At 50.8% G+C, this 26394-nt stretch overlaps 1 protein-coding gene across 6 annotated transcripts in view; it reads left to right on the top strand.

The window, feature by feature from the left end:
- CACNA1A (calcium voltage-gated channel subunit alpha1 A) overlaps positions 1–26394 on the top strand; it is a 206576-nt gene that overhangs the window by 142535 nt on the left and 37647 nt on the right. For all 6 annotated transcript variants that reach the window (XM_064479894.1, XM_064479896.1, XM_064479892.1 and 3 more), the window contains 8 exons: positions 4514–4977; positions 6494–6632; positions 8195–8324; positions 12671–12730; positions 13488–13594; positions 22082–22181; positions 23819–23979; positions 25441–25578. In XM_064479894.1, the coding sequence (XP_064335964.1) occupies positions 4514–4977; positions 6494–6632; positions 8195–8324; positions 12671–12730; positions 13488–13594; positions 22082–22181; positions 23819–23979; positions 25441–25578 (1299 nt within the window). The remainder of the gene's footprint in view (positions 1–4513; positions 4978–6493; positions 6633–8194; positions 8325–12670; positions 12731–13487; positions 13595–22081; positions 22182–23818; positions 23980–25440; positions 25579–26394) is intronic.

Raw genomic sequence — 26394 nt, 5'->3', positions numbered from 1 at the left:
GGAGCTTCATGCTTCCACCCTGATTCTTACAGCACCTCCAGTTTGCCTTAGCCAGTCTCCTCAGCACCTCTATTCCACGTACCCCAAGTCGCCCATTGCCCCATTTTCTTCCCTGAGTGGTGCTGTAGCTTAAGATCTCTAGGACCAGAGTCTAGCTCAGTCCTTTCCCAGCTGGGTAACACCAGGCAAATGCCTTTGCCTCTCTGGGCTTCATCTTTCTCATCTGTAAAATGGACCTGATTCTAATACCTCCTCAGATGGTGGTTGTTTTGGGGGCTAAATGAGTTAACACGTGCAGGTCGTAAGGACAGTGGGGGCACAAAGAAACGGGGCCATCCTCTGGATCTAGAGACCTGAGCATGCCTTGGGCAAGCTGTCCACAGCCCTTGGCAGAAGGATGCTGAAGTGATTAGCTGGCAAAGGGATGCGGTGCAGGACAGGCATTATGCAATCAGCTGCCTCTTCCGGGCAGAGGATGGCAGATCCCCAAGAGAGAAGGGGGAAGGGGCCTGACTTCAAAGTTTTCTGCCCCGTTTGAGTTCTCCTTGGAGACACTTGGAAATGAAACTTCCTTGAAATTGATGTTGGGCCTTTGCAGGCTGCGCTTGTTAAAACTTCACGACAAAAAGAGCCAAGAGAGAAACAAAAACAAGACAAAGCAAAGACCCACCGGTCACCTTTCCAACAGAACAAAGGGCTCTTGGTCCTGTGTGCAAGGCTGTGCGTCTAACAGAACGTACGCCGTAGTCTCAAATGCCGTTAGCTAGGACATCCTTTCTAGATGGTGGCCAAAGGATTTGGATTCTCCTTAAAGTGGTAACTTCACTGAGCCTGCTTTTTGGTAGGGCTGTCTCCCTGCTTCAAACTGTATATAAACACCATGAGAAAATATCCCCGGCCAGCTTTTCATCTGATGTAAAACTTCTAAAAGAAAGTACTAGGATTGGGTTAGCATTAGGAATTTCTTTGTGGGCTGTGGAAGAGGTTGGGGAAATACTGGTTTAGAATTTATATCATTTAATCCGCACCATCAGAGCTGATGCTCACAGCCCAGGCACAGTATCAGTTCGCCAGGGCTGCTGGCAGTCCTCGGCTGATAGACGGATCACCCCCACCCTTTCCTCTGTCGTCATATTGTCTTCTCTGTGTGTCTCTCTCCCTTCTCTTTTCTCCTGAGGACGCTTGTCGCTGGGTTTCCGGCTCACCCTAATCCAGGGTGATCTCATCTCGAAGCCCTTAACTTAATTACATCTGATTAAGATAGTTTTTCCAAAAGATAGTTGAATAGGGAGAGGGTATAGCTCAGTGGTAGAGTGCTTGTTTAACAGGCACGAGGTCCTGAGTTCAATCCCCAGTCCCTCCATTAAAATGAAAAAATAAATAACCTAATCACCTCCCCCCAAAATAACAAAGATATGTGGACATATTTTTGAGGGGCCACCATCTAAGTCCACCCCCTGAACCTCTCAAAATTCACATCCATCCCCAGTGCAAAATGCATCCACCCCATCCCGACATCCCCAAAAGTCTTATCCCAGCATCAGCTCAGAAATTCCAGATTGCATCATCTAACTCTGGTGTGGGTGAGACTCTAGGTCTGATCCATTTGGGGGCCAAATTCCCTTCTGTGAACCTGAAAACTAGAAAGCCAGTTACCTGCTTCCCAAATGCAATGGTGGGACCAGCACAAAATAGACATTCCCATTCCAAAAGGGAGAAACTGGAAGGAATGAAGGGTCCCTGGTCCCCAGCAAGTTCTAAACCCAACAGGGCAAATTCCAAATTCCAGGTTGCAAGGCCTGGGAGTAATCTAGCCCTCAGCTCAGTCACCATATTTATTCCTCCCAGCAGCTCAGTGAGGTTGTCATCCTCCTGTTATGGGTGAGTAACGGGCTGAGAAACTCACCAGCAAATAAGATCCAGGATCTTCACTTTAGTCTCCAAGTTACAGGGAAGATTCTACTACTATTATCCCCAATTTAAAGATGAGGCTCAGAGAGGTTAATCACACAACAGAGGATCACACAGCTGGTAAGTGGCATTGGTGAGACTCAAACCCAGGTCAGTCTGTCTTCTGAAGTGTCAGTCTAGGACCTGCTCATATGACTGAGAAGTGAGGAGTTGGCCCAGGCCTGCCTTTCTCCTTGTGTGGCCTCAGAGAGACAAGCCTGAAAATAAATTACTTGTCTCTCTTCCACTTACTAAAAACTCCATGGATTTTTGCAAGTTAAAATGCAATAATAAAACAAGGAAGATGATACTGGTGGCTTAGCCAGGTGGGAAGCCCTCCAGGGGAGGCCAACTTTTTTCTTATTTTCTAAGTGTTAGGTAGATTTAGGGTTCTCGACTGGGCTGGGGGAACCAGGCCTGTGCCGTCGAGGGGCTTTGGTCTCTGTGACTGCATCCAGTCTCCTGGGCATTGATACAACCCGAGGACTGTCTTTTGCTTGCTATGCCTAGTATGCCTGACTCAGCTTCTTCAGGCCTCAGTTTCCTCATCTGTGTAACGGGAGCAGTAACAATCCCAGGCTCATCAGATTGTTCCAGCAGTTCATGAGTTGAACTAGAACAGAGGCTGATTCCCACTATTGGCAGTGGCAGTGAGTGCCAGGGGCAGGGAACTGTCCAGCTTGTCCCCACCTCAGGGCCTTTGCACTGGCCTCTGCCTGGAATGCTTTCTGGGAGATCTCAGACTGCCCCGTGAGAGCACTGCAATGTCAGGTGGGGATAGCAGTATGGGGCACGGGAGCTCTGTTGTCCAGGTCCAAGCTGCCTCTGCTGGCAACTGACTGTGCGGCCTTGGGCAAGGCCCTTCCTGTCTCTGAGCCTTGGTTTCCTCATCTGTAAAATAGGAATAACTATTCTACCCCCTCTCCAGGGTTATTCTGAGGCTGAGATGTGCTGACACGTGTCAAGTCTGGCACATGGCAAGTCCTCCAGAAGTGTGCGCTCTTCGGAGAGATGTGGGGGGCACAGGTTGCAGAACTGAGGGGTGGCCTTTAAGAAGAGCCAGAGAGAAAAGTCTGGGGCTGCAGAGCCCTCTGGGGAGAGGAGTCATTGAGATTATGAATGATTGATGTCCTGGTGTTTCCGGGAAACAGACTTGGCCAGAGCCAGTACCCAGGGATGGGAGATCAATGGAGCCTCTTATCTGAGGTTCGAGGGTCCAGAAGAGGTATCTGAAGGCAACCAGGGCAAACTGGGAGTCAGGTTCATCCAGATCCATGCACAGGCAGGCAGAGCTGGGGCCAGCTGAAGATATGCAGGGAGGGAGGCCTGTAGCCTGCAAAGCATCAGACAGACTCCAGACCCCAGGCATGACTCCTGAGGGTATCCAGCAAGCTGGGGATGAGTGTGCAGATGGGAGGAGGCAGGGGTTGAGGGGAGGTCTAGGCCTGTAGAACTTCTCCTGGGCCTCAATGTCCTCATCTGAAAAATGGGGGCATTCCTTTATCATTTGACAAGAAGTAACCAAGCATTTGCCATGTGCCAGGCCCTGTTCTGGGCACTGAAATCACAGCTGTGAACAAGAGAGACAAAAATAAACCTCCTGCCTTGAGTTGCTGATGCCCCAAAGGGCACTGAGTTTAAAAAAGCTCAGCAAGGGCCCTTAACTTTTTTCTCTCCTCCAAATGCACTGGGCACCCAGTCTTTCTTTCTCATGTCTGTCTACATGGTGTTAATTATTTGAGTAATTGAAGCACTAACTCCTACCCCCTTCACTTCTCCAATGCTCCGCCAGCCTCCTAAAACTCAACAATTTGCCCCCACCACCCCAGGGCCTTTGCACGGGCTATTTCCTCTGCCTGGGAATGCTTTGCCCACCCTACTGTATCCTTGTGAGAAATTATCCTGTTCATTTACCAACAGTTGTGTGGCCTTGGGCAAGAGACTTAATCTCTTTAAGCTTCAGTCTTTTCATCTGTAAAACGATGCTAAGAATTGTCTCCTTTAGGGCTGAGGGCAGAGGGGTTATTACAAGTCAAGGGCTTAGAACAACACCTGGGAGTTTGTGTCACTGAAGTGTTTGCTGTTATTATTGCTCTTGTGATTTTTTTATTGTGTTTATGCACATATATTACCTGCTCTCCCTGTAACTGGAATATCGGGGTGGGGGGCATACTTACTACAAGCATTTAAAGCCATGAGACAGTTCCACCCCTAGGGAGAAGGTGTCCCTGTGTTCTGGAAACATCGTGTGTTCCAGTCCTGCCCAGGAGCTAACGGGGGACCAGAGGCAGGGTCAGGAAGGGTCAGAGAGATACAGGCTTTTGTAGAAAGTTCTCTTCCCCTCTGATTTCTAGGCAGCAGCCCTGCCGGCAGGAGGCGGGGCACACACAGGGTCTTCATCTCTTAATGAGAATCAATAAGGCACTGGGAGAGTTTCAGGACACGGTCCCCCAACCGACATCCTCCGGGTCCTTTGAATGGTGGAATCTTAGGCAGGATCCAGAAATGTTTGCTCTGTTCTAACTCACTTGTGGGTTCTTTTCCGTTGGCCTGCCTGCCACAGGGAGAACCAGGGCTCCGGGGTCCCCGTGTCGGGCCCCAATCTGTCGACCACCCGGCCGATCCAGCAGGACCTGGGCCGCCAAGAGCCGCCGCTGGCCGAGGACATCGACAACATGAAGAACAACAAGCTGGCCACCGCAGAGTCGGCCAGTCCCCACGACGGCCTCGGCCACGCCGGCCTGCCCCAGAGCCCCGCCAAGATGGGGAACAGCACTGACCCCGGCCCCACGCCAGCCCCGCCCGCCACGGCCACCAACCCCCAGAACACCGCCAGCCGCCGGACGCCCAACAACCCTGGGAACCCATCCAACCCCGGCGCCCCCAAGACCCCCGAGAACAGCCTTATTGTCACCAATCCCAGCAGCACCCAGACCAACTCAGCTAAGACTGCCAGGAAACCCGACCACACCACGGTGGACATCCCCCCCGCCTGCCCGCCCCCCCTCAACCACACTGTCATCCAAGGTAAGGACCTGCAGCCTCTCACGTCAGTCACTGGGCAGGGGAGCCAGCCTCTTGGGCTGAGTCCCCAGAGGCTCGGTTGAGTGACCCTGGACAGTGACCCCGCCTCTCTAGCCTCAGTTTCTTCCTCTGGAAAATGGGTAGAGACCTAGTTCCTGCCCCACGGGGCCGCTGGGAAGATTGAGATAATATGCTCAGTCAGTTAACAATATTCCCTGCATCCCGAATTCCCACAGGGGAGCCAGGGAGCCCCCATATCTGAGAAGCAATGGATTCCTCTGATGGAAATCTCAGGGAGCCAGAGGATCCTCTAGGCCAGCGCTGTCCAAAGGATGTGTGACACGAGCCACATCAGTCATTTTAAACTTTCTAGTAGCCATGTCACAAGAAAGAAGGAAGGAAGGAAAGGAGGGAAGTGGGGAGGTGGGAAGAAAGAAATGATTTTTAAAAGAAAAAGGAAAATAGGTGAATGAACTTTAATAGTAAATTGTATTTAACTCCAAAACCTATTTACTTATATCCAGATATACGCAAAATTAACACTTCAATATGTAATCAGTATCTTTAAAATTATTAACAAGATAGTCTGCACTCTTTTTCTTGTCCTCGGGCTCGGAAATCTGGTGTCTTTTACGCTGACAGTGCACCACACTTGGGACCAGCCACATCTCAAATGTTGGACAGTACAAGTCTAGCCCCTTGAGGGATTGGCTGTATTTGCCCCCCTACCCCCTACGGAATCTCCCCCATGTAAGATTGGGATCTGAGAAGCACTAGGACTTTGGAATTTAACCCTTGAGCTTATTATTTTTAAGATGGTAGCAGCAGTGCAATTCCTTTGTGTCAGGTCTATGCAAGAGCTGTTCCATGACTTTGCTCTGTAAGTGCTCACCACAGTCCTCCAAGAAGTGGAGCTTGTCATTGTTCTCATTTCACAGATGAAAAAACTGAGGCTCAGCGAGGCTCAGGCTGTCCACAGACACATAGGCACAGCTAGGCTGCAGAATCAGTGCTCAGGAGGGTGGTGCCTCCTCGCCGCAGTCAGGAGAGGGATGTTCATGGAGGGAAACACTGCAGTTTGACTGTGGGAGAGCTCAGTATTCCCATCTGTAAAGTGGGCTCTTGGGACTCACCCTTCTGCCTCTGAGTGACAGTATGAAGGTCATCAGGGGCTGAGGCCAGGTCTGTGTTGAATACCCTTGAGACCTGAGGCTGTAGATTGGTTGCGAGCAAGCACTCTGAGGCCAGGCTACCCAGGTTCAAATCCCAGCTCTGCCACATCCCAGTCGTGTGACCTTAGGCAAGTCACTTCCCCTCTCTGTGCCTCAGTTTCCTCATCTGTAAAGTGGGGATCATAAAGTATCAACCTCATAGGGTCACGTGAGGATTCAATGGCATAATAGGGTACCTGGCACACAGTAGGCACTTTATAAGTGTTGCCCATCTGGGGACTAGACAGGAGGCCAGAGCCTTGTGGGAAATCGTGGAGGGAGCCCTGTGTTGGTTCTTGTCCCAACAGTGAACAAAAACGCCAACCCAGACCCACTGCCAAAAAAGGAGGAAGAGAAGAAAGAGGAGGAGGAAGACGACCCCGGGGAAGACGGCCCCAAGCCCATGCCCCCCTACAGCTCCATGTTTATCCTCTCCACGACCAACCCGTGAGTATGGCCCAGGGCCAGGGCAGGGGCCCAGGGCTCCCTCTGGGGCAGTGGGAGTCAGCCGGAGGGCAGACCCAGACAAAGGGTAATAGGGGAGAGTTGCCTCTAAGACCATTAGTCCACAGGGGACTTTTGAGCAGATTTGTTTAATAATGCCCCTTTCTTAAGTCATATAAGATAGAAACTTACCACAAAGTACTGATTTTGTGGAAGAGACCCCCTCCTGCCATCAGCTAGAAAATCATTGTCATAAATATCCAAATCTACACTGTGATGTGAGAGGTGTCCCTTAAAAATGTCTGCCTTGTGCAGTACACAACCTGTACAACGATACATGGCAGCCCTGTCCCTGAGCTCTGCTGCACCGGGGATTGAATTCTGAGTAGATAGTCTCTGAGTTCCATGGCCCTCTGTCTTGGCATCCTTGAGGAGGATGGATTATTTAGGGGAGAAATTTATCTCATGTATGTCTTAGTGGCTCAGGGGTTGTTTTAGAATTGCATTTTTCCAAAGGGTGTTTCTTGAAACCCTGGCCCTTTAGAATGCTTCTTGACAAGAAGAATCATGTTAAATAAGCTGCAGGGAAAACTACTTTCTCTAAACTGCCTCTCGGAGATACACCCTGTGTGTCTACTAGTTTACTTGGTTGACATTGCTGTTTTACTAAAGAAATGTGGCACTTACTCAGAGCTAGGCACTATTCTGAATGCTTTACAAATTAAAAAAATTCTCATAATAACCCCATGGAGTTGGTACTATGCTTGTCCCCATTTGATAGATGAAGAAACTGAGGCCCAGAGAGGTAAAGTCACCTGCCCAAAGTCATACAGCAAGTAAATGGGAGAACCCAAATAGACTCCAGCATCCCTGTTCTTAGCCATTCAACCCTGCAGCCATTCATACAATCTCATAACATATATATCATTATTAGCTCCACTTAAGAGGTTAAGTACTTGGGTACTCTCTCATTAGCACAGAAAAGGCTCTGATAAGGCCTGCAATTCATAATTTAAGTAACTAACTTTTTGAAGTCCCAACTGTGTACCAGGCATATATTAACTCTTTTAATCCTCACATTCTTATGAGTGAGGCACCATTATTATGGTCATTTCACAGAGCACTGAGCTACAGTAACTTGCCTAAGGTCACTCAACTAATTAAAAAAAAAAAGAAGAAGAAGAAGAGGAAGAAGAATTCTACTTAACCCAGAATTTCCCAATTGTGTTTGACCATGTGACATTTTATACATGAAATGCCTTTTCATCTCCTGTGGAATCAAGGACAGTATTTCTTCAACTCAGCCTGTGAATTAAGATGTTCCGAGAGGGTTGTTTGGAAGTGATAGGAACTTACAAACGGAGTGTAAATATTTCCCCTTGCCGAGGGCTCCTCTGCCACCAAGAGGGCCCCCAGATATAGGAGCTTGATAAACCCTGTTGGGTGTGGGACCTTGGGAGTTAGAGGTCTCAGGTAGCAGTGGGTGATGTAAGGAGATTACAGAAGAAAAGGGCTCAGTACCTGTGGTCTGAGTGGACCTCTGCATGCCCACCTGTCCCCAACAGCCTTCGCCGCCTGTGCCATTACATCCTGAACCTGCGCTACTTTGAGATGTGCATCCTCATGGTTATCGCCATGAGCAGCATCGCCCTGGCGGCTGAGGACCCCGTGCAGCCCAACGCGCCACGAAATAACGTGAGTCCCACCCGGCAGGTCCTTCCCAGCCCGGCTCTTCTGTCATCAGCCACTTTTCTCCTGCATCCTAAAAGCTGACAGCTAGGGTGGAAGGAATGCTGGGGGCACCCCTGGCCACAGCCCCTGTGGCTACTGGTTGAGGGCGGAGAAGCTCTGATCCTTTGGGGATGTTCTTGAGGAAGGGTGTTCCTTCGCGGAGATGATGGCTTTGTGCACCTGGCGGGAAAGAGGTGGCCTAGAGTGGCTGGGGCTGAAAACCGCTGGAATCCCTGTGGGAGTAGTGAGGCCCGCAGGATGTGGCGGTGCACAAGCCCTGCATGGAATGTGGGGGTCCTGAGGCAAGGGTGCTCTGGTGGCCATCCCCTTGGCAGCCAGGTCTCACCAGACTTTTCTGTCTTGAAACGAAGCTTTGAAAGAAAGGATTATTTTGACTCAGAAGCACAGCCTAAACTTTTAGCTCTTTGGAGAGATAAAAAGCTCTCCTTTTGGCGACCTGGGGTCTACTAACAGCCCCTGGCAATTGAATGTTTTCTGTGTTCCAGACACAACCCTGGGTACCTGGGGGTATCCCCATTGGACAGATGAGGAGACTGAGGCTCAGGGAGGTTAAGTGACCTATCCAGGGTCACACAGCAGAATTCCAATTCTGCCTCCCCTAGATGTCCTGCTACTTCCCTCAACCATTTCTGTTTATCAAGCACCTACTGTGTGCATGTCCCCCCTTGAGTCCTGCTGGAACGAGTGCGTGCCCATGCGAGAGGAGAAACCAAGGCACCAACAGGCGAGGGCATGGCAGAGGCTGGACTGGTGGCTGCACCTTCTTCCCCAGCGCCTTCCTCCAACCCCATCACCTCCCCTTCCCCAGAGCCAAAGGTACATTTTCCACCGGGAAGCAGGCCCTGCCGCCCTCGCTAAGTAGGTTAGGAGCCTTGGCAAGGCTGGCAAGTCCCATAAATCAAGCCCGTCCGCAGCTTACTTTGCACTTTCCCTCCCTTCGCAGGCCTGGCAGGCCCCCTGGGGCCCCGATGGGGGAGATGGAAGGAGATAATTAGAACAAGGCTCCTGGAGGAAACTGGGAGCAGGGCAGGACTGAGGCCGCACTCGGTTATCTTCCGCTGCCCACTTTCCCCCAGGGACCCAGGAAGCCCGCTTGGGGAGGCATCCCAAAGAGGGATCAGCAGACTCTTGGCAGGGACTGGAGCAGGGAAGGGGTGGGCATCAGGGGCTCCGGGGGGCCACTGTAGCTCCCGGGGCTATAGAGAACCCCACAGGGCTCGACCCACCGCCAAGGAACAGTTGCTGAGTTCTGGCTCCCCCAGCTCCACCCTGCTCCACCTCCCGGTTGAAGCTTCTCTCCTTAAAGCCCTCTCCTCTTCAGGAGCACGGTGGCCCTGATGTCCCGGGACTCCCACGAGCGCCCCCCAAATTCTTTTTATGAGCTGATCTACAACAAGTCTCAGAAAAGTGCATAGAACACAAATGATCCATTTATCAAGGATTTTAAAGAGCGTAACCCGTGTAACCACCACCCAAGGCAAGAAGTAGAACAGAACTGACCCCAACCACAGGCACCCCCTAAATCGGCTCCTCTTCCTCCCCTCTGGAGCTGGTTCACAGCCAGGGACAGTGTCTGGAGACACGTTTGGATGTCATGAGTTCAGGCGGGCATGAGGTTGCTACTGGCATCAAGAGGGTGGGGACCAGGGACACTGTTCGTCACCCTACAGAGCACAGAGAAGGATCTGAGACCTATTGTCAACAGTGCCAAACTTGAAAGACCCAACCCCAGAGGTAGCCACAGCCTCCACTTCTGGAAGGAGCATTTCTTAGCTCCTCTAATTCTCCCACCTGCATGTGCATCTTTAAACACTGGAATTTATTTTTGCCCGTTTCTAACACTAAACAGATGGAATAATTCTGTGCCTCTCTTCTGTCACCCCCATGTCGTGTCCTCCGGGAGGAGCACACGTTGTCGTGGCTAGCAGTAGCCATTCTTTTTCACTGCTGTTTAGTATTCCACTCTCTGGCATAACTTGTTTATCCATCTTCCTGTTGACATGCACTTGGATTGTCTGCAGTTTTGAATGCTGTCACCACACCCCCTACCCCAGAATTATCTCCTGGGGCACCAGGGCATGACTTTCTCCAGGGGATAAAACCAGGGATGGAGTTTCTGGATCATAGAACCTGCATGTGGTCTGCCCCACCACATGCAGCCAGAATGTTTACTGGGTGATCCAGTGACACATGCACCAGCAATGTGCAAGGCTCCCACTGCTCCACAGTCTTGCCAACACTTGGTGCTGTCAGCTCTCTCATTTAGCCAACCCAGTGAGTGTGGCGTGGACTCTCACTGGGGCATGGATTTGCATTTCCCTGTGATAAATGAGACTGAGAACCTGGATTTGGATTCCACTGAGCCACAGAAAGTTGCCATTTGTGTAGTTCAAAAGGATCTACACATCAGGTGTGGTTGAACCTAATTTACTGGACATTTGATTTCCTCTTGCCCCACTTACTAAGCTCTTCAGAATTTGATTCACCTAATCACCTGGCCTCTCTGAACCCCTACTCCTTTCCTGCCTTCTTTCCTCCTTTCCTTTCATTCATTGCTTTATTTAGTAACTATTTAATGAGCAACCACTATGTGTCAGATGCTGAGCTAAACATGAAGGATCAACAGGGTATGGGATGGTCCCTGCCTTCCCAGAGCTCACAGAGCGCCAGGCCTTTACCCATGCTGGGCCCTCTGCCCGGTGCACCTGAAATGCTCGCCCACCCACCCTCCAGCCCTCCCAGATCCTTCCAGCCCCTTGCACCCACCACCCATCCCTGGAAGTCAGTGCTGCTGGCCACTCTGGTCTCTGATGGCCCTTCAAGCATAATGGGAATGCATTGTGACCACCCAGATCAGAGAGCCCAGCTCTTGCAGGTCCCAGTACAGCTCCAGCTACCCATGCATTCATTCAGCAAACATTTCTTGAGCACCTGCTATATGCCTGGCCCTGTGCTGTACAAGCTGGAGATGCCACGGGGACAGACAGACATCCCTGCCATTGTGAGGCTGACATTCAGGTGGGGGAGATAGACGGTGAGATTATTGATAATTATTACAAGTAATTTGTCAGGAAGTGGTAAGTGCTGGGGATGGGGGCGGGAGAGAAGGGATAAATTTACTAAGGAAGATCAAAAGCACTAGGAAATGGAATTTTAACTAGGCTGCCAGGGAAGACCTCACTAAGAAAGTAACATTTCAGCCAAGCCAAAAAGGAGGAGAGAGAGGGAATCAGGTGGAACATGAGGAAGAGCATTCTAGGCAGTGAGAACAGCCTTTGCAAAGGCCCTGAGGTGAGGAGATCCAGGGTGACAGAATCAGAGTGAGCAAGGGGGAGAGTGTGACAAGGTGAGGACAGGGAGGTGACCAGGCAGATTGTGCAGGGCCTTGCGGGCCACGGAGAAGTTTGGCTTTTACCCCAAGGGAGGTGGGAGCCACAGAGGGTACATGAGCAGAGAAGGGCTGTGACCTGACTTGGATGTTCATGGGCTCCCTCTGGTGGCCATGCTCAGTAATTACCAGCCCTACTTCTCCAAGGCAAATCTGATGGGGTCAGCGCCCTGCGCTTACAACGTGCTGGGCACTGTGCCAGCACACTCAGCATCTTCACACCAGGGTCACACTGGAGACATGCTGTGGCATGACCAGGAAAGGGGCCAGAGTGCAGGATGTTGCTCATCCAGACAGAAACCACTAATGCCCAGTCCCTGTAAGGTGGTGGGGAGGGGAAGAATCAATCCACTCTGATGAGGCTGTGGCCACGGAGTCGGGAGGGAGATGGGCACTGCAGTGATGTTGGCTCCCAGCGTCAGTCCTGGAGGGCTGGTCATGCTTAGGAAACCCCATGTAGGAACAGTTTCTCACCCAGGAGCCCAGCAGGTCAAGGCACTGGGGAAATCATACTTGTCACCAACAGAGATACAGTCCTCTCTGGACTTCCCTGGGGCCACCTCTAGTCCATATAGGGCTTTGGGCAAATAAAAAAGGCACCTTTCCCACTGATTATCAAACAATCCTAATAGAGTGATTTTTGTTAGGACTTTGCTGCCACCTGCTGGAAAGTTCCATTCACAACCTACAAATTGCCCTGGGACAGGGTGGGAGGGGCCCTTGTGCAGTGCAAGACCTGCCCAACTGTACGTGACTGCAGCATTTCCCCCTGTGGGTAGAGACTTTGCTCCTTGGGGACTTTTCTGGAGGCCACACACCCCAGTGGGCCATATCTAGGTTCACGGGGGCTCTGCTGGAGCAAGCCAGTGACCCACCACCGCCTTGCTTTTATCCCCGGCAGGTGCTGCGATACTTTGACTACGTTTTCACAGGCGTCTTTACTTTTGAGATGGTGATCAAGGTGAGTGCCAGGACTCCAGAGGATTCTGCACCATCACGAATGCCACGCTGATTCAGGAGGCTCATCCCAGAGATGAGAAATGCTTAGTGTGTTTGAAGAGCAGCAAGGAGGCTGGTGTGGCTGGAAGGAGTGAGCGAAGAGAGTGGGGAAACCGGAGCAGGGAGGTGACAGGGACGGATCATGCAGGAACTTGGGGGCCCTGGGAAGGACTTGGGCTTTTCTCCCAAGTGAAGTGAGAGCCATGGGAAGTTCTGAGCAGAGGGACGGGACTGGACACAGGTGTCCTCTGTGGGGAGGACAGACTGGGAAGAGGGAGCCAGGTGGGTGGGACCGAGACAACTGGGAGCAGGCAGTTGCACTGGTCCAGGCAAGTGATGACAGGGACCAGCCCAGGGTGGTGGCGGAGAAGGTGATGAAAAGTGGGCAGAATCTTGGAAGGTTCAGAAGGCAGAACCAACAAGGTTTGCCAATGGATCTGATGTGGGGTGAAAGACAGAGGAGCTGAGGGGGACCCCAAGGTTTTGACCTATGAGCCAGCGAGTCAAAACGGCCTTTTATGAAGTGGGAAGGTGCCTCGGGCAGGGGCTCCTCCTTCCTCCCCCAGGTCCTCTGGCGCTGTCCCAGCCCTTCAGGGTGAGGTGGTCCTATTGGCTACCATGCCTCCTCCTGTGGCCCCTCCCCCTGAGGCTAGAAGGGTGGGTGCTGCTCCCCAGGGTGGGGATGAGGGATCAGAGTGCCGTCTCTTCTCTCCCCGTAGATGATCGACCTGGGGCTCGTCCTGCACCAGGGTGCCTACTTCCGTGACCTCTGGAACATTCTCGACTTCATAGTGGTCAGTGGGGCCCTGGTGGCCTTTGCCTTCACGTAAGTCTGCTCTCTAGGACTCCACTGGCCTCTCTGTCCTCCCAATCCCCAGCCTGGAGCTTCCCATTGGATCGGGGTGTAGCGATGGGGACAGTGGGCTCTGGGGTGGCGGGAGGCATCCGCATGCCACCAGGAAGAGCTTCGATTGGCTTTTGCATGATGCCCACCACAGAGGAAGAAGGACCCTGCCTTCTACCTCCTCACACGGCCACGTCCCCGCCCCCTTGCTGTGCTGCTTTCCGTAGACTAGCCCCACCGGGACATCTCATCTTCCTTCTGCTCTACCAGCTCCGCCCAAGCCACTGTCTCTTTGGGGAGCCCCTAAAAAGACAATCAGGAAATGAACGTGCATGAGAATTCAGAGCCCCCCAACCCTGTGCCCAAAGGCCCTGTAGTTGTAGCTCTGATGACTCCCCTTGTGTGTCTTTCACTTTTCCTGGTGGTCCCAGGATACTCCGCCCTCCAAAAGGTTCCTCACCATGCAACTCCAAGATGGCCCCAGGGTGTGAGAGGCCATTCCAAAAAGGCACCCAAGGGCTGAGAAGCCATTCCAAGGTGGTGCTCAGGCTCTGGGCAGCCATCCATGATGGCAGCTGAGTTCTGGGCAGCCATTTCAAGATGGCACCTGAGGGCTCAACGGTCATTCCAAGATGAAACCCAAAGGCTTAGTGACCATTCTAAGATGATGCCCAGATGCCCAAGTGGCTCTCCCAAGATGGCATCCAAGGGCTGAGTAGCTATTAGCTCTTAGAGCCACGCTAGCAAACTTAGCAAGACATTGCTCAAGTTGTAGGCGCTTGTGGCAGGTTGGAAAAACCTAATCCGCCCCTAACCCAGAAACAGATCTTCCTGGGGATCCTGTCTGTGCCATCACAGTGGATCGTTCCCAGGAAAGAAAGTCTCAGAGGGATTCTGACCCAGCTCAGCCACATGATGAGCAATCAGGGGCCTCCTCTGTGCCTCTGCCCGCTGTTCCCCTCTCAGCAGATCTGGAGGAGCCCTTAAATGGCCCACCGGACCAAACAATGAGGACTCGGTTTGTCAGGGGGCCAGAGTGGTGGCTCATTTCCAATTTAAGGACTAAAGTGGGCCACTGTCAAATTCTTCCCTGGGAACACAATGAGGTCAGGTTGTGTCAGAAGAGCAAGAAATCTCCAGAGTTTCTGGATGCCTCTGAGCCAGTGGAGATGTACCATGAAGGTCCGACTCTGGCCAGACGTCCCAGCTTTTCTCTTTATCTCCCATCTCCTCCCCTGTCTGTCTGCTTCTTTCTGCCCTCTCTCCTTGTCTTCTCTTTCTTCCTCCCCCACCGCCAATTTGTTAAGGTTATTGAGTATTTATTTGCTCATTAGAACAATGGGAAAGATCATTTTAAAAATTCAAGAAGTTTGGCTACATTATCATCAAGATGTCATGTAGGAATGATAATCGTAACAATCACAACAACAATAATCAAAAACAAAGTAAAATGCACAGCAAATTAGAAGGGAAGGGTTGCCGCAAATGAGACAAGGTGTCATGGCCTACATATATAAAAAGCAATTACAAATCAATAAGAAACACTCCACAGAAAATACTTGAGTGGAGGATTTACACAGAAATTTTACAGGATGCTGACTACTAAAAATGAAAAAAAAATTCATCAGAATTGGAAATATAAAATACTGGGGGGAAGGTATAGCTCAAGTGGTAGAGTGCATGCTTAGCATGCATGAGGTCCTGGGTTCAATCGTCAGTACTGCCTCTAAGAATAAATAAATAAGTAAACCTAATTACCTCCCACCACCAAAAAAATAAAAGAATATGGTTTTAAAAAAAGAAATATAAAATACAAACAAGATACAGTTTGTTTATCAAGCTAGCATGCATTTCTTCAAGAAAAAAAGATCTTTAAACGTAATACACTGCGTCTATGAGAATGTAACAAAATGCTCCCTCCATTGAGCGGCTTCTACAAGATGTCAGGCAGGCACCAGGCTGGGTGCTGAGAAGATTTCAATTCTGAAAAGCCAGAACATTTTACTGTCCTCAGCCTGGAGTGAATCCATCTCGAATCTCCTCCCCTCCCTTGTTCTTTGTTTCTGGCTTTCTCCTTCTTTATCTTTCCCCTTTTTTTCTCTCCCTCCCTCTCTCTGACTCTCTCCTGCTCACTCTCTCTCTCCCTCTCCCCCGACTCTTTCTCTCTCTCTCTCCCTCCCACTCTCTTCCTGCACCTGACCTTGGTTGATGATGGAGGCCTGATCTCCTGCCCAACCTGGGCCACGTGGCCTGGAGAAGGTGGACATTCCACCATCTATTCTGGCATCTAAGACCCAGGCCCCACCGTGTTCTGACTGGGGGTGCTCTTCATGATGAGGGAAGGCACGTTCAGGCAGGCAGCCTTCCCACACTTCCTCAAGCCCTCCAGGGTGATGTCTGCCCAGCAGCCCCCCAGGCCCACAGGGCTCAGGAAGTGACCACACCCATCTCTCCACACACAGTGCTGCCCCCCACTTGCCGACTGTGCCCTGAGTGCTGGGTTTTGCCCTCCGTGGCTACCACCGGGAGTGGCACAATAGAATTAGGGTCTGCTACCCATCAGTTTACCCTTAGCATTTCCCTTCCAGACCCCCATGGGAGCTAACAAGCTTCAGTGCGGAAAAAGGGAGCCCCACGATTGCCCTGTCCCACCTCCATCCCCCATTTGCCTTCTTGAAAATACCTGGGAACAAACCTCTCAAACAGAGCTTTTGCTGTGCTGGGCCATCGTTTCCCTGAAGCTACATTAGGCTCAACTTTAAGCAAACCTAATCTGCAACAACAAAATCATTTTTCCACCAAAAATCAATCAGCAAAGTGATTCTTTGTCTTTGCAAAAGAATCTGCCACAGGGACCTGATTTTTTTTTTAATATTTGAATTTCCATTTTAAATATAAAGTTATACAAGGGCATTCAAAATGAGCCTACAGCTCACGGAAACTTGGCAGCCTTTTGTAGAGTCAACCTTTTAAACAGGTTTTATGAAGTTGTTACAGGCATTCAGCCGGCCAGTCCATGTCCTTGAAGCAGCCTGTTTCAAATTATTTTTTAATTTTTATGCAAGGAATGGGTCTGGACAGGGATTTAAGGCCATCCCTGTGCGTCTCAATGAGCTCATAGATCTTGCAGGAACTGGAGTGTGTAAGATTTTGCCAGTGGGATTCTCACAAGTGCTAGGGATTCTTACAGGGTTTTAGAAGATCTGACGGCCCCCAGAGCACCTTTATGTGATGGTCACAGGGATGGGGGAGAGAGACCCCGAGGCCCTACCCCTGCCACACCCTCCCCATCTCACTGCCAAGAATCCATCTGGCACTTCTACGCCTCCTCCAGGGCAGGGCTGCAGGCCATGCACAGCTGGCCCAGCACCTTGATCAAGCCACTCCTGCATTCCCAGGGCAAATCTACCAGACAGCCAGAGAAGGAGCCCTCAAGCTGCTACATTTTTGCCCAGAAAAGTTTCAGAATCCTCCCCCTGGCTTCACATTTTTGGCCTCTCTTGCCTGAGAAGGTGTCACCCTGCAAGGACTTTGCTTATCGTCTTTCCTTTTTACCAGATGGATGTCACATTGGCAGGAGTGGGGGCTGCTCTGAGAGTCTCCGTTTGAGTGCTTGATCCCAGAGTCCTTTGCTTCTTTTGTTTCTGTTCTTTTAACTCACGTTATCTGTCCTGTGTGCCTGTCTCCTCATAGACAAGGCTGAGAACCCCAACAAGAGTTAGATTAACCTTATCGTTTTAGAAAAAGGTCCCCGCAAGTCTGTCTGATTTCTCTCTAGATGTGCAAGTCCCTCAACCTCTCTGTACCTCAGTTTCCCCATAAAATCAAGAAATTTTGGGAATCAGAAGAATGACAGCCTCCACTTACTTAATCTTTCCAACAACCCCAGGCAGGAATTTGTCTTATTATTCCCTCTTTAGACATGAGGAAACTGAGGCTCAGAGAGATGGCAGAGGGAAGTGAGTCTAGCAAGATCACTGAGGTTGGGTCCAGCTGTCAGATTCAGGATTGCAGCCCTGAAGGTGGAGGCTTTCAGAAGTCAGCAGAATGAGACTTGGCAGCCCAGCCAGCCTGGGTTCCCTGAGGCCCCCACAGGGCCTAGAAATCCAGGAGGAGAGGGCATGAGCTATTCCCCTCTCTGTCGAAAGGAATCTTGCTATGCTAGCCTTTTGGGGTGGAGGCAAAGATTCTGCCGTGGTGCTGTGATTGTGGCCCCGTCTCGGATGTGGGAAAACTATCCCTGTGGTCCTCCAAGGGATGTGTCGAAGCTCTCCCGACGGTTTCCACCCCTCCTGCACCTCCCTCCAGATATCTGTGTGTGTGTGTGTGTGTGTGTGTGTGTGTGTGTGTGTGTGTGTGTGTGTGTCCTGCTCCATCAACTGACTGTGTGCTGTGTCCACACGACCACCACTAACACCCCATTTCATGAGTCATCGCACATGGCATCACGCTCTGTGCCCATGCATCGGGGTGGCCAACTGACATTTCTCAGCAGCTGGCAGACCATGATCCTGCCCTCACTGCCAAGAGGCCATCTGGTGCGGCCACTCCTCCCTCAGGGCAGGCCGGCACAGCTGGCGGAGCACCTTGATCAAGCCGCTCCTGCATGCTCAGGAGCCGAACTGCCAGGAAGCTAAAGAAAGAGCCCTCACAGCCTGCCTTTTTTTTTTTTGTTATACCCAGCCTCAAAACAGGGCCTACCCCAGAAGGCATCATTTTGTGTGTGTGTCATGAAGTGGAAAGGTTAGAGTGCAAGATACACAGACCTGGGTTTGAATCTCAGTCAGCCACTTCCTGGCTGTGTGACCTTGAGCAAGTCACTTTCCCTGTCTGAGCCTCAGCTTCCTCATCTGGAAAGTGGGCGTAAGGGTACCAGCTTCCCACAGGCAGACGCAGTGACATTTGGAAAACTCATCTATTACACCTAGAGTCATCCATCAGGTTGGACAGAAATCACTGTCATTGAAAGATCCCTCAGTAATCCCTAAAGGAGAATGTGTTCAATTCTGTGGATGCAGTAATCCCTAGATGCATCGAGCTTTGAGAACCACTGAGCTGAAGTGAAAAAGGTCGGGGCAGGGAATCCAGTGGAAATAGTTACAGGCTTGTAAACCATTATGTTTTTAGAAATATCACTAACTTCAAAAGGGATGGCAGGTGGAAAATTCTGCAGCCTCTGCTCAGCAGTCGGGCTTCTGCTGTTCTAATGGCAGTCGAGTTTCTCTCACCATGATCTCTAGTCATGGGTGGACAGTCATAATGAGACTGAGTGTGATTCCAAAGATGAGTTAGGTACGGGGCCACTGCCACATGCTAGAGTTTTCCCCCAGACCCCAATTTTCCGAGAGGACTCTTGAGATTTACCCCTTAACGTCATCCCAGATTGGAACTCTTAGCTGACCTCGCTCTCCTTCATAACGTAGCGGGTAAAGCCAAGGCCACTGCTACTGTGTGTCCAGCATCAGAATCCTGAAGGTCTGTTTTACAGATGAGGACAGTCATTAAGGGCAGTGCTGGAAGTCAAACCCAGGTCCCCCCTGCGCCAAAGCTCAAACCTTCAAGACACTCTAAAACCTTCCAGCCCAGAACCTCTGGAGAAAAGGAGTTTTTCTCCAGCTCTTGGCAGTGACCTTCGGTGGCGAATTCACCTTTGGTAATTGATGACTTTCTGGCTGTCCTGCTACTTGGAAATTTGGCTTTCTTGGTGCTGTTGGGCAGTGCCGGGAGGCCTGCCAAGGGCAGGGGACTGAACGAGGGTCTTCTAGATGGAAGGATGGACCATCCAGAGCCACGAGCCTGAGGCGGCCCCCCACCCCCGGTGCCCAGGCCGGGCAGGGGAGCGCTCAGGTGCGCGTGCGCATGCGTGCGTGTTCTGTGTTCTTTCTTCTGAGGCCGCTTACGATCTGTCTCTCCCTCTGACGCCACCTCACCAGGAGCAGTACACGGTAAAGTGCCTCTCTCTCTCTCTCTCTCTCTCTCTCTCTCTCTCTCTCACTCTCAACTCTCACTCGCTCTCGCTCTCTCGTCTCTCGTTCTCTGCCCTGATGCAGCCGCGTTGGTTCTGGGCCTGCTTCCGTAGCCTTGTGTTCTTGCTGCCGTCCTGTCGCTTGCAGTGACCAGAGCCCCCCTCAGCCTTCTCCCCAGGGAGAAGGAGCCCTGAGGGGGTCTTGGGCACTGCCTCTCACCATGACCCACCGTTAGCTCAGTTCTTAGCAGAGAACGTAAAGAGTGTGGAGAGGAGATCTCCCCACAGTCTGATTTCAACTGATTTCAGTAAAGCAGACAAGCAGGCTGGGTGGTTATCTGGGGAGTGAGTGTCCAGCCTCTCAGATGGGAGAAGGGTGGACAGTCCAAACAACCAGGACTTGGGCTTTAAGAGGAGCATCTATACTCTCAGCAAAGTGATTCGAAAATCTGGTTGGTTTCCGAGAGAACACCTTGATCAAGCCACTCCTGCATGCTCAGGATCCAAACTGCCAGGAGCACTCTCCTCGTGTGTCAAAACATAGGATTGTTTCTCAGCCTCTGCAAAGGGAGAAGTGCCTTCTGGGAGTCCAGCTGGGTTCTTTGTTAAAAGAAATCAGTGAGTGTCAGGGAGGTGCTAAAGACCTCTTCACACATACCGGAGGCTTCCTCTCTGACCAAAGCGGAAGGCCTGAGGGGTAACTTGAAGAAGAAATAGCTATTTCCCTGCATGATCTAGTTACTTAGCTGTGTTTGTGTTCTGCGTAACAGTCTCTCTCCTGTTGTGTGCCTCGTACATTGAGGGCACAGCTTTGAGATGATAATGATGACTTTGGTTTAGAAAAGAAAAAAACATGTTCAGACTGCTGAATCCTGGGGCATGGCTGTGCCTGGCAGGCTAAAGTCCAATTCTCCTCTTTATGCTCTTGAAAAAAATGAGAGAAAGGAACCCTAAAAAAGCAAATGTCACAAGGATGTTGTTACACCTAGATACTCAGGCATACCACGGTGGGTGGCTCTAGGGTGGCTCTGTTCATTACCCAGGAGGTAACTGTGGGGAGATGTTTGCCAACTGACCCCCAAAGAACTCCGATCCCAATTCATTCACGTGGCCTGCCTGAGACGGCCCACCAGGTACAGGCTGGGGGTTGAGACACGGACCAAGATTAAAGGGAAAATGAACACATTTTCATTTTCAATAAATCACAGTTTCACCTTTGAGGAGTTTTCTGTCTAAAGCCAGCAGCCAACGACATAAACAAAAATGGTTCTGAAACAGCGCTAGGGTCTGGCAGAGCTCAGGGGCAGATAGATGGTGGAGGCTATCGGATGAAGGGACATTTACCTCGGGCTTTGAGGGCTGCATAGTCCTGCAGACGGAGACATGGAGGAGGGGCATGTCTAGCAGCGGGAACAGTATATGCAAAAGCAGACAGAAGTAAAAGTGTCCGGCTGGGGCTGGGGGGGTGTGGTCATCAATGGGGATGCAAAGGTAAAGGTAAGCTGGACTAGATTTTGAAGAGCCCTGAATGCCAAGCTAGGAGTTTGTCCTTCAAGGAATTCAGATGCTCCAGAAGGATCCTGAGCAGGAGACCGACATGGTCATTGGTTTTGGCCACTGTGTGCGAAAAAGAAGGAAGAGAGACAGGGATGGGGGGAAAGTGGAGAGGTGGATATTCGGGGTTCAGCCCATGGTGGTGGCCAGGGACAGATGGTGGAGCTGTTTAGGAGGGTGACTTGTTGGGGATGAGGATGCAGGACAGGAGGCTGAACATGACTCTTGGGTTTCTGGTTTGGGCAGCTGGGTGGGTGGTGGATCCCATTAACCACAAGGCTTTGATGGCTGCACCTGATGCCCCCCACTTGGGGCGGGGGGGTCTGAATCATGGTTGGCTAAGTGTGTCATGGCATCCCCAGGGTCTGCAAAGCTGACTCAGGCCGCAGACCCCGGACCGGCCCTCTATGCAGCAATCTGACAAAGATGAGCTGAGAGACCCCGAAAGAAAAGGCAGTGGTTCAACATTAGCATTTGATATCCTGGTTCCTTTCACTCCTGTGGGCTCAGGGAACATTGGGGCAGGGGGTTGGGGGAGAGATTCCAGTTTAAGGGCCGCTTTAAGCATTTCCCAGATCCTGTTGGAAGGCGGGGGGGTCACATTTTCTAAAAGCTCCCTAAGACCACCTCCAAAGAGCGCCCAGGGGCAGCCAGCTCCCGTGTGCTGGATCTGAGAGCTGCCCCGTGTTGCTGTTCAGGCCCGGCTTAGTGGCGGAGGGCCCTCCATAAACCCTGAGACCAGAACCACACAAGCCACGTGCTTGCTAGGTCTTGAGCCCAGATGTAGAGGGGGAGCTGACTGCCCTCCTCCAGCAAGGGCAGGGCTGGACCAGGCTCACCCAAGACTCCTAAACCTGGAAGGGTGGGGTCACATGGAGCTGTGGACCACCCACCACCCAGCCTGACCTTGACTCCTTTCCCCTTCTCCCCATCTTAACATCCCTCCACAGTGGCAATAGCAAAGGAAAGGACATCAACACCATTAAATCCCTCCGAGTCCTCCGGGTGCTACGACCTCTTAAAACCATCAAGCGGTTGCCAAAGCTCAAGGTGAGACTGGGGATATGTGGGAGATCTGTCAGGGTTGCCCTGGACAGTTGAGCAGGTTGCACACTGCTCAAGAACACTACGTTTAAAGGGATGCTGCTAACATCACAGCCATCATGTCTGGATATATTTTTATTACAACTTTCCAGCAGATGGCAGTAAAGTGCATTAATCAAACAAAATCTGTATATTATGATAAATTTCCATTAGATGAAATGTCTCATGCAAAGTCGGGACCCCTTTTCCAAATTCCCAAAGTAGCATGAACCAGCATTTCCCAAGAGCTTGTCGTTCAAAAAGAGAAAGAAAGGGATGGAGGGAGGGAGGGAGGAAGAAAGGAAGGAAGGGAAGAAGGAAATGAAATTAGGCATTGAACACCCCTTTTCAACTTATGACCTGAGGGACACCTGTATTATCTCACACGTCATATGTTTCTTTAAATCTAGACACTTTATTTTTTACTTCAGTGGATTTATTTTAAATGGAAATGCTATGTCAAGTTTCTCAAGTTGGAAAACCAAAACCCCCTGTTAATAGAAGATAAAACTAAGTATCTGTTCAAAAAAATAAGATAACTGTTTCTAAAATCTAGCCAAAAATTGTTGCCTGACAAAGGCTTGGAGCAAGGATGCTCGCTCTTTCTTGATTAAAAAAGAAAAGTATGAATGTTAGGTGTTCACACAGTAGCAACCAAGGAAGTTTCTCCTTCACTCAAAAGGATAGAAAGGATTTGGTTTTGCTACCATGTGGTTCAGTGTTCCCTGGTGTTGGGCTCCTGTAGGACCTAAAAGTATGTCTGATCTTACTGGCAGTGTGCCTTTTCCCTTTGATTTTGGAAATAATGATACAAATTCCCCTTTTCTGTTGATGAATGTTCAAAGAGGAAATGTGTCTGCCCTTTGGACGTGAATGCTTGCCTGCACTGAAGTACGTGGAATCCAGCAGTGTTCAGTTCAGTGGCTTTTCCGCATTTTCTGGGTCACAGCCTCCTTTGAAAGCCCCACGAAAGCTACACACTCTCTCCCCCAGGGGAAGCCAGCAAAGCTAGCATGTAATTCCAGTGCGTTTTGATGATCCTTGATGCTTACTTGGAGTTAGGATCCCCTGTGATTAAAAGCAGAATGGGGTGGGGGGCATTCCAGGCTGGGACCCCGCCTTGTCTGGGGGATGGTGGAAGGATCCCGTCCTACCCAGGGCAGAATCCCCAGGGCACATGAAGTCAACTCTTAAATCCAGAGCGCCCGCAACTTATCAGTGGGCAAAAGGGGGGAGACCACACTCCAGATGGTGGGGAACAGGGAGTAACATGAGACAGGGACACAGAAGGAACAGGAAATGACCTCTCCCTCGAGGACCTTTCCTCTTGCCCTGAAGAGCCATGGTTTACCTTAGAGACACTCGGAGAAGGAGCACCATTTTCCAGGGGTGGAAATTGGGAGTTTTCAATGCGTCGAAACTCAGAATCAGGTCCAGCCCCAATTCTTACTCCTCAGAATGGCGTGGCCCTAACTGAGTGACTTGGCTCATGCCCTCATCTGTCAAATGAGAATAATAACAATACTTTGGTATTATGGGCTGTGGCAGGTGGAGGCTGGACTGGCCCCCAGCCCCTCACGCCTTCTCTCCCTGCCACCCACCAGGCCGTGTTTGACTGCGTGGTCAACTCGCTCAAGAACGTGTTCAACATCCTCATCGTCTACATGCTGTTCATGTTCATCTTTGCCGTGGTGGCCGTGCAGCTCTTCAAGGGCAAGTTCTTCCACTGCACTGATGAGTCCAAGGAGTTTGAGAAAGACTGTCGGTGAGTTTTGACCCTCCGAGGTGTCCCCATCTGGGCTGGCCAGAGGCACCAGTCTCTTGGGCTTGGAAACTGAAGTGTTGGGTCTGCGGGGTGACCTGACTGCACCCAGCTTGGATCTGGACTAGAAAGGAAAACAGTTTCGGAATAAGAGTCTCTGCTCAAGGCTTCAGGATAAGCTATAAGCTGGATGCTTAACTTTTCGGCTGCCGCCTTTGTCAAGTAGAGGTTATCAGTGCACATCCAGGTTTCCTTATATGAAACCTTTACAGGTGAATGTTTCAAAATTCAGAATATTTTGAGATTTTAGAGAGATTGTGTGGTACATGTCCCACCTAGGACATAACAGCCTCATTGGTTAAGGCAGCCCTGTGATCAAACGCAGTATTTCTGCTGGAAAACAGGCAACCGTTTGCACCCAATGGGATAAATAACAAGTCCAAAGCCCAAAGAGCCCGCATCCCATTGGGTCGGGTTTTGTTGCCAAAACGAATTAGATCGTAGATGGGCAAACTTCGTCTGTCAAGGGCCAGAGAATAAATATCTTTCTGTGGCAGCTACTCATTGCTGCTGGTAAAACTCAAAAGCAGCCGCAGACAATAGAGAAAGAAATGGGGGGCACAACCTCGTTCTGATAAAACTTTCTTGGAAGTTGGAATTCCATATCATTTTTACCCATCGTGAATGAATTCTTTTGATTCTGTTTCCACCATTTGAAAATGTAATTCTTAGCTTGTGGGCCACACAGAGGCAAGTCCAGATTTGGTCTGCAGGCCCGAACTTGCCAACTGCCAGATTAGGAAACAAGATTCGGCTTCCAGAGCTTTCTGGATTTGGGAATTGTGGGTAAGGGATGGTGGACCGGAAGCTCCCCATCTCTGGGTCACCCTCATGACGGAAAGTTCTGAACTCAGGCCAGGAAAGTGCTGATCCTTCATTAACCAAGCGCTCAATGAACAGCGCTATTGGCACTAGTTACCCTGAAGTCCTTCTATGCGGTGAATGGCAGGCAGCCCGTTGTCGTTTTGGTGGCTGTTTCCAGGAATGGGAAGGATCCCAGGCATTGGGCTAAACTTTCTTTCCTACCTTGAAAAGAAGCAGCACCTGCCCCCTCCCCATTGGCCTGACGGACCCAGAAATGTGCCTTCTCCCTCTCTGCTGTTAACAACCCCTCAAGCCTGGGGACCCCGCCCTCAGGACTAGAGGCTTTCAGGTTGGAAGAGGGTGCCAGATTCTGAGTTGGGTGCTGGATCCTGAATGGACGCAGGGCTGGGGCATCAGCCGTGGATTTGACTCCAAGTGGCTGCACACACGCTCCAGTGACATCTGGATGCTGCCATTTCCCAGGCTGAGGGAGGCAGCGTGGGCAGGTGGGATCCTCTCCCTCCTCCTCCTCCTTCATCTCTCTGGTGGCCAGAGTTAGGTGCCCCTCGACTTCCTAACTGTCCCCATTTCCCGCGGCAGCGGCAAGTACCTCCTCTACGAGAAGAACGAGGTGAAGGCTCGGGACCGGGAGTGGAAGAAGTACGAGTTCCACTACGACAACGTGCTGTGGGCGCTGCTGACGCTCTTCACCGTGTCCACTGGGGAAGGCTGGCCGCAGTAAGTGGCCCGTCCGAGAGCCCCCGGGAGCAGCGCGGGGAGGAGAGGGGCTGAGAGCCTGGTGCTGAGAACGCTCTCGGGGAGGAGGGGTCCGCTCCTGCTCCCAGAAGTGGGGACGATGCAAGAAGCACGAGGGGCCGTCACCAGAGCAGCGGCCGCCACACATAGTCGTGTTTGTCTGGGCGGAAATCCAGCCATCGCTGGGCTCCCCAGCCCCCGAGTGGCCGCCGGGAGCTCCCAGAACAGTCAGTGTCTCTAACTTGCAGAAAGGCTGCACATCCACAGGCAGTCACTTCCTCTTAACCCTTCCTGTGCTGCTGAACACACACCTCCAAGACAGGGGCGTGGCCCTGGCCGTTTCCAAGCCTGTTTGTCCACAGGGTCGTTCTCTCCCAGACAGGGTCAGGGCTGAGGTGAGGCAGAATCATGCAAATCCAAAATTTAATGTTTTTCCTTTTTTTTTTTTTTTTTGCTGTTCTTTTTCTGGGGGGATAATTATTTATCTATCTATTTTAATGTAGGTCATGAAGAATGCAGGACCTCATATATGCTAAGCTCTACCATGGAGCTATACCCTCCCCTAAAAGTTTAAATTTTTCTAATTGAAGTATAGTCGAGTTACAATGTTGTGTTTGTTTCTGGGGTACAGCATAGTGATTCAGTTATATATGTATATATATATATTCTTTGTCATGTTCTTTTTCATGATAAGTTATCACAAGCTATTGAATAGAGGTCCCTGTGCTGTACAGTAAGACCTTGTTTATCTATTTTGTATATAGTAGTTTGAGATTAGCAGATACAAACTACTACATA

Source organism: Camelus dromedarius, chromosome 27 (assembly GCF_036321535.1).
Source record: "Camelus dromedarius isolate mCamDro1 chromosome 27, mCamDro1.pat, whole genome shotgun sequence".
NCBI classification, from domain to species: domain Eukaryota; kingdom Metazoa; phylum Chordata; class Mammalia; order Artiodactyla; family Camelidae; genus Camelus; species Camelus dromedarius.
The sequence above is the reverse complement of the archived record's forward strand: the minus strand, read 5'-3'. Positions and strand labels throughout refer to the sequence as shown.